The sequence below is a fragment of the Photinus pyralis genome, unplaced genomic scaffold (genome assembly GCF_008802855.1).
Source record: "Photinus pyralis isolate 1611_PpyrPB1 unplaced genomic scaffold, Ppyr1.3 Ppyr1.4_LG7, whole genome shotgun sequence".
Taxonomy (NCBI): Eukaryota; Metazoa; Arthropoda; class Insecta; order Coleoptera; family Lampyridae; genus Photinus; species Photinus pyralis.
This window is the reverse complement of record NW_022170738.1, coordinates 15,349,308-15,357,383: the sequence shown is the minus strand read 5'-3', so window position 1 is coordinate 15,357,383 and position 8,076 is coordinate 15,349,308. Positions and strand designations below refer to the sequence as shown.

At 33.9% G+C, this 8,076-nt stretch overlaps 1 protein-coding gene across 6 annotated transcripts; it reads left to right on the top strand.

The window, feature by feature from the left end:
* The first annotated feature begins 3,471 nt into the window (after nucleotides 1-3,471).
* Nucleotides 3,472-8,076, top strand: LOC116175948. 6 transcript variants are annotated; one of them, XM_031494331.1, is made up of 7 exons: nucleotides 3,472-3,832; nucleotides 4,056-4,269; nucleotides 4,543-4,761; nucleotides 4,875-5,015; nucleotides 5,070-5,266; nucleotides 5,319-5,481; nucleotides 5,535-8,076. In XM_031494331.1, the coding sequence occupies exon 7, from the start codon at nucleotides 5,722-5,724 to the stop codon at nucleotides 7,756-7,758; it is 2,037 nt and encodes a 678-aa protein (XP_031350191.1). In that variant the 5' UTR covers nucleotides 3,472-3,832; nucleotides 4,056-4,269; nucleotides 4,543-4,761; nucleotides 4,875-5,015; nucleotides 5,070-5,266; nucleotides 5,319-5,481; nucleotides 5,535-5,721; the 3' UTR covers nucleotides 7,759-8,076. The 6 variants fall into 6 exon arrangements, with proteins under 6 accessions (XP_031350191.1, XP_031350196.1, XP_031350193.1 ...); XM_031494336.1 differs by having other exon boundaries at nucleotides 5,535-5,869; XM_031494333.1 differs by lacking the exon at nucleotides 4,056-4,269.

Sequence of the window (8,076 nt, the reverse complement as noted above, 5' to 3'; positions counted from 1 at the left end):
TGGTCTTTTAATCGAGCAGATATTAGAGGAAAGTTATCGCGGCGTTAAATAAAGAAGACAGCGCCCATTGAGCGTTACTTCAACGTAAGTACCGATACTTCGCGCCTTAGGAGGATTATAAAACTACTTAACGGCGTAAATTCCTGCCAACCACCGATACATTATATATCCCCATAACTTAAAATCGATTCAACGTCTCTTTCATAAAATCCGTATCGGAGAGTGACGATTGCCTACCTTCGTACCAGTATATGTATCGGTAATAGGAAAATAAATTAGCAAAACAGGAGAACGCACTCACATACAAAAAGCTCTTGAATTTAGCAGTTTTGAGGCTAAGATACTGACCTCTTGTTTCGTAACAGAATTGCGTTTTTAAGTGGAAAAATCCAAATTTCATTGGACCCTCTTACGTGTGTTTTGATTGAATACGGCACGTATAATAGTATTTTACATTATTAACCAGGTAAGTGAGTTTTTACTGGCGATAGGAGAAGTTGACTGGCGAGCAGTTAGGCGAGCCTGTCATCTCCTAGAGCCAGTAAAAACTATTACCTGGCGTATAATGTACAATATTTTATTTGTTACTCATTTGTAAACAATAGTAAACGTAAATAATTAGTTCTTAAATTGATCTTGAAGAAATGTCTAAAATATCATGTGATCCATGTAACAGAGAACTTCGCATTAATTCTGGCCAATGAAATTACTAGATTACTAACTTGTAAAATTTTTACAGGTCTGCTGTCAGTTTTACAAGTCTGCTGTCAGTTTTACAAGTCAGTAGCGTTTAAACATGACGTTTACCCGTTTGCGTTTTGTCTTGTTAATCAACGTTTACAACTGAATAACAAATAAAATCATTGCAATATAAAATACGATTTTTGCTAACATTTCAATGTCCAGACGATTTCCCACTTGAGTTTAAAGGTGAAGATCAATTTAAAGTAAGTCGATACCTTGTAGGAAGACTTTTGATTTCTCTGGATTAAAGTAGTTTCGGCGAAAGTTCGGGTTCACTTCTTTCTCGTTTTAAGGATATAGTAGGTACACTTCCTTGACTTCGACCCGTGTTAATATTTAAAATTTGTGGTATACCTAAGTGTTAATTTTGGATAACTTCTATCTGTAGCTATAACTTTCCAAGTAATTGACAAAATTCCCGGTTTTGGATAAAAGGCTAACTTCAGACAATCCGCTTCAAATAATAGATGTAACTATGTAAATTGTGCTGGGTACAGCAACTGGAGTAACGTTGTTGTACATATTATTGACATAGAACGCCACGTTGATTCTATAAAAAGAATTTTCAGCATATTATGATAACATACAGGTGTAGTTGGCTCTTTTAGAATACAGAAATCGGACAAATGTTCTATTTTCCAGAAAATTTATCGGATAGGTATTTTCGCACGATTAGGGCATTGTCCGTGGGCGCACCATCCTGTTGAAACCAACAGTTTCCAACTTTGTTTTTTGTGTGCTGTACATCGTTCTATTTAGAATAAAAAGTGCTACTCAATACAGTATCTATTTTTACAGGACATATAAAAAAAAATAAAAATAGTGATGTAGTAAATTATAGAGTTCAAAAAGCGGCAATGCGTAAAATAACGATATCGGCGAATTCGATTTTTCTGGTATATCTTCGGAAACGCGCAACTTTTCTCTAATTCGACCATTTCCGTACCATTTATGGTTTCCAAGATTCCCATGATAGACGTCCTTATACCTTAGACACAGTGTATACCATCCCAATATTAATATCGCAGGCCACAATTATAATTGAACACTCCAGATTTGTAACTAGACTTCTAATATTACTAAGATTTTGCTGCATTTGGGTATTTTTCATCAGCTCTGACAACTTTTCAGCATTTTCTAGCCGAAATTGTCAATTTTATAGATTTTAAAGTCTGTTACATAAGAATTCATATAAAAGTAAAACACGTCCTGAATTGACGTGACAAATAATGTAAGTGTAATCAACTTACTATACAATCTAATTGATGGTTTAATAATGCAATTAGAGTATACTTACCACTAGAGGTGGGTGATATCACTGTTGTCACGTTTTAAATATTGATTTTCGATACTCTCTTGAAATTGATAGGTAAATATTGTAACGGAAACGCTCCAGACATGACGTCGCCTTTGGCGCTCTGGAATTTTCTAGGCGCGCGATAGTGGGAATGTTTGCAACGTATATCTGGTAATTACGCGAATGTTCTGGACTTACATTGCTTGCGTGTATAAATGGTTGCGGACCGAACATCGCGGGAGTTTTACTACCGAACGAGATCGAGTACGGACGAAACATCGAGCGCGGAAATATAAATTGCGAAGTGTGATATAAATAGTCGATATAAATTGTACAGTTTTTGTAGTGTTTAGTTTTGTTTAATAAATATTGATATAAATCGAACCCGAATTTATAAATCACGTTACAATATTATATTGAATATCATAATATCGCGTTGAATACCCACTTTAACAGAATTAGCACAAAAATGGTGTTTTAGCTGGGATAACTAAACAGTAAAGGCAGGTTGCCTTCATGCCTGGAATACTCCGCAAATCTGGGAAACTTTTACTTTATCTCGCTTTTCTCCAAAATTAAGGTAACTACAGAATCTCATTATATGCATACAAAAGCAGTAAATTATCCATTAAGTGACCGTAAGTATTGATAAACATATCGAAAAAACTACTAAAGTTTCGTTCCGGTACCCATCGTAACCTTATTTTTTGTATACGAAGAAGAATGGTGAACGTGGGTTGTGCTGTTTGTAACAATCCTTTTCTAGACCAAGGTATTCGCAATTATTACCCGATCACAGATCCCGCGTTTAGTTGATCGTTATAAGTAGTGCAGTTTAGTGATCTACCGGATACCTTTAATGGATTAAGCCTGAGAAAGGTTAGTTTTTATTGTAAAGAATTTATATTACGTTGGGGACGTTTCGATTTCGTTTTTTATATCTGTGCATTAGAATGAAATGTTGACAGGATGAGAAAACCAGTGCCTAAATCCTATTTACTAAAGGGGTTCGTTGGTTTATTTCCCAACATTACGATATACACGGGAGTTTATTGCCTCTCCCTTCTGTTTCCTTATTTGTAAATGTTTCATGAGCCACACTTCTTGCGTTTGAACAAGAGGGTTTCATGTAATTCGAAAATTACAATTGTTAATAGAACAGCATCAGAAATCGCATAGGTTATTGAACAAACCGACGCGAAGGTAATCATAAATCGTTGACATTTACAACCTTGTGATTTGATATAAAGTAAAGCGTACCGGAAAATGACCAGATACCCCAGGCAGCAAGAGTACGTCATAATCACGTCAATATAAGGTGATAACAGGTCATTAGACGTCATCAGACTAAATATCCACGACAAAATGACGTCAAGTTAATGACGTTTAAATGACATGTCTTCAATGGCGACATATAGTCGTCTTTTTTTGGTAACACTAAAAATAAAAAAAGAATAATTTCTACAGAGATCACTTCTAAAAAATTGTTACTACAAAAATTTTACGATGAAGATATGTTAATTAAGTTTAACTTTCAAATTTTATGTTTATGACTATGTGCGCGACGCATAAATTCTTTTCGAACACACGACGCACGCGCACTCTATACATCTCGTGTAATGGAAATGGCCGAAAGGGGAACCGACGAACCGTCAACCGGGCGGGAATGGGCGAACGGCAAACCGCCATTGTACATTACGTTTCGTTTATTTTCTGATTTTATAGTGATTTGTTAATTGCGTTTAACCCGACCTGTTTGTGAGCCAGAAATTCCATTCGATATTCTACGTGGTAAGTGAATATGATGTTTTTTCTGCTCTGTTTAAACGTTAAATAATGGATGCAAGCAGCAACATAACCTCGAAAGTTCTTTTCAGCGTTTTTATTATCAGTTTTTGCGTACCTTTTTACTGCTTTGAAATATTTTAATTTTTACTTAATTCTAAACATTATTGTTCTTACTGTTTTGCATCCCATTATTGCATGCTTAAGACTACGTTAGCTCCGTTTTTAGTTCTACCTTGCAATGGCGTTTGTTGGGGTCGAATTTACTGAAAATGGGACTGTTGGCTTAGTGCATTCTTCCTGGTTTACTCCTTTTAAACGCGAGGTTTTTTGGCCCCCGTATAAAACTTCCAACACTTTTAACCGAGCACTCACAAATGCTGAAGAGCCCGATCAAAGTAACTGGACATTGCATGCGGTGAAACGATCATTTTTTGAGTGTGGTATGTAATATTTTTGCATTAGTATTAAGCATGTTGTAGTATAACTCTAAAGCTATGGTTTCCTTAATAATGACGTCGTCTTTTAGTGGGTGAAAATACGATATTGCTTATTATAAACATTAACACACACTGTAACATTTTAAAGATTGGTTGTCTTAATCCAAGCAGTATGTGTTAATATTTGATTGAAAGCCACTGTAATTCCTCCCGATTAAGACGACTTAATATTTACAATTATGACTGACTGACGTGTAAATGTGAATTTATCTACAGATGACATCGATAAGGCTAGGAAAAAACTGAAGATTTGTGAAGTAACATCTGACATTCAGTCTGAACCAGAAGGGCTTTACCAAGATTGCAGTGGCAAAAGGAGCGCCAGAGTAAGAAAACCACGAGTTGTGTATTCATCGGACAGTGAAGGTGAAGAGGCTCGTCATAAATCTCTCCCAAAACCACCAGCTTTCCAGCAACTGAACTTACGCAAACCTGGTAAATATTGCATTAATTTTTGTAAGTTTTTGTAGCAAGTAGGCTGTAATTTTGAAATGATTGAATATAGTCAATAAAAGCAACTTCAATCATGTTTTAACACTTTTAAACAGATCCATCACAGTCTCGGTCATCAAATAATGGCATCGTTGTCCACAGTATAACTCCTGTTGTTGCCAGGACCGAACATAATCGGTTACCTACTCCAGTTAATGCAGAACATTTAAATGAAAATGCAAGTTTGAACCCAGGAAGTACGTTGCAAAGTTGTAATATGCCTATAATTAAATGTGTTTTTAAACTTGCAGATGTGGAAAAGATTTTCCAGGAAATCAAAAAATTGAGGGAGGAATTAAAAGAAATAAAAGCTTTTATTAAGCAGTCACGGAATGCTGATGTTGCTGCCTTACCAGATGACATTCCTGTGGAGTTTCCTTTGAATGCTGTTGCTCACATGCAACGGCTGGATGAATATTTATCAGCAGAGGATAAGCGTAATAGTTTGGTAGTGTACTTGCATTAGTTTTTAATATTGTAAAACATGTTTGTTTTTTAAGGCTTTGTACTTGTCTTCATTGGGTGGTTCTGGAACCATACCAAAGGTCAACAAAATTTTGAGATTTCTCATGACAAATAATTTAGCTACGCAATATAATTTTGTGGGGCAGAGGCGTAACAAGATTGCTTTTGGAAGTACACAACTGCAAAGTGTAATCATTCGTAAGAAGGCTAAACAATTATGATATATTTGTACTAATTATTTTTTCTTGTAGGTGCTGTACAGATCAAATCTCCTGCAACAACACAATCAGAAATAGAAAGCGCAGTAAAAATTTGGCTAAAACATTCCAAGCAAAGAATGGAAAAGAGGGGGGTATCTGGAAATCAGTGAGACTTTGATTATATTTTTTATAATTTTTTATTTATGTAGAATTTGTTTTTTATTTGTGGTATTTTAAAATGTCAAAACGAAAATTAAAAGAATTTGTTGGTCGTAGACAGCAATGCAGAAGGGCTTTGCAAGCTACTAAACAGGAACTTGATTATGTTTTACGTAATGATAACCTTGCCAATAATTGTGTTGAAATTGACCATGTAGAAAATTATAGTAACTTAGAAGTAAATTGTAATGTAACAAGAGGCAATTCATCTTCGTCAGACAATGACAATATTGATGAGCACAGTACAACTTTTTTACAGTGTACATCATCATCAGATTGTAGCAAAAGTGAAATATCAAATGACGATACAATTTTTAGACAATTAACTGAATGGGCCTTAAAACATAAAATTTCACATTTAGCTTTGACAGATCTACTTCATGTACTTTCTATGCACCACCCAGAACTACCTTTAGATAGTCGAACTTTGTTAGCAACTCCAACTTCAACATCTATTTGCCAGTTAGAAACAGGTCAATATTGTTATTTTGGAATAACACGTTCGTTGAGTAAACTGGTTTCATTTATTAAGCCATTTGATGACAAAATTGAACTTAGCTTTAATGTCGATGGTATACCACTTTTCAAAAGTTCTAAATTACAACTTTGGCCAATTTTGGGATTAATTAAAAATACAAATAGCAGTATAAGACCTTTTGTGATTTCAGTCTTTTGTGGAAAGAACAAACCAAAACCTATAGATACGTTTCTCAATCCTTTCATAGAAGAATTAAGTGCTTTGCTAAAACATGGGTTTTTTAATGACAATAAACACTTCCAAGTAAATGTGCATTGCTTTGTTTGTGATGCCCCTGCAAGAGCCTATTTAAAAGGCACAAAATCCCACACAGGATATTCTGCTTGTGATAAGTGTACAGTTCACGGTGAATATTTTAAAAACAAGGTAATTTTTGACAGTTTAATATCGCAAAAACGAACAGATCAATCTTTTCGTCAACAACTGGATGAAGACCATCACATTTCCTCCTCTCCTTTGCTTAATTTACCAATAAATTTGATCAAAAATTTTCCTACGGACTACATGCATAATATTTGTTTAGGAATTGTTAGAAAAATGCTTAACACTTGGATTGGAGGTTCTTTAAGGGTTAGACTACCACACCAAAAAGTTACAACTATGTCTCAACGTTTACTTGACTTGAAAAGAAGAATACCGATTGAGTTTAACCGCAAACCTCGTTCATTGGAGGAGTTAAAGTATTGGAAAGCTACAGAATTTAGAACCTTTTTAATATACTTGGGTCCGTTGGTTTTAAAAGATGTAGTGAATAATGCTGTGTATCAAAACTTTCTATTAATTCATTTTTCAGTTTCAATATTATTATCTGAAATACATATAAGAAAATTTGGAATTGAGTTGGTAAGAAATGTTATCAATGTTTTCATTGATCACTCGAAAACATTATATGGTTTAGAGTTCATGGTGTATAATGTGCATTTATTATCACATATCTGTGACGATGTAGAATGGTTTGGTGTGTTAGATAATTTTTCGGCATTTCCCTTCGAAAATTACCTTGGGCAGCTCAAATCATTAGTGAGGACCTCTACAAATCCTTTACAGCAGATTCATCGTCGCCTTTGTGAACAGGATTTATTTATTTCCCGGTCTTCTAATCAAAATTGTGGCATAAAGTTAAGTTTAGAACATTCAAATGGACCATTGATTTCTGGTCAGAATTATAGATGGCATAAACAATTTACTAAACTTCATTTCCGTTGTATTACATTGTCACTTGTAAGCTATTGTAAAGCAGACAGTTATGTTTTAAATTTTTCAAGAGATAAAGTTATTGAAATTCATAACATACTAACAACCATTGACAACTCAACATATATTATTGGCAAGGAATTTCTCGATTATTCAGATTTGTATTTGTACCCATACCCTTCAAGCGAATTGAACATTTTTGAAGTTCAAAATTTGTCAGAATCTTTTAAACTATGGGCAATTACTGAATTAAGTAGCAAATGTATTGTTATACCATATAAGCAACATTTTGTAGCAATGCCTATTATTCATAGCCTGTTATAAATTAGAAAGAAATTGCATAGCAATTTTATTCTATCTAAAAATATTTGATATTTCAAATTAATGTAGCAACTAATGTTTGATATTACGTGTTCTACTTACATTCTCTAAAAATATTGTCTGCTTAATCATATAACTAAGATGGATTAAAATGTTATGCAACTTTTTTTATTTTTATCATATTAGTTTCTAACCACACATTTTTTTTTTATTTAAATTTGTATACCGCATATGTATATATAACGGTTCTTTAAATACTATTTATGTACTTATTTTATATGTAAGTTTTACGTATGTATTTTCTGTTTATAGTAAACATAA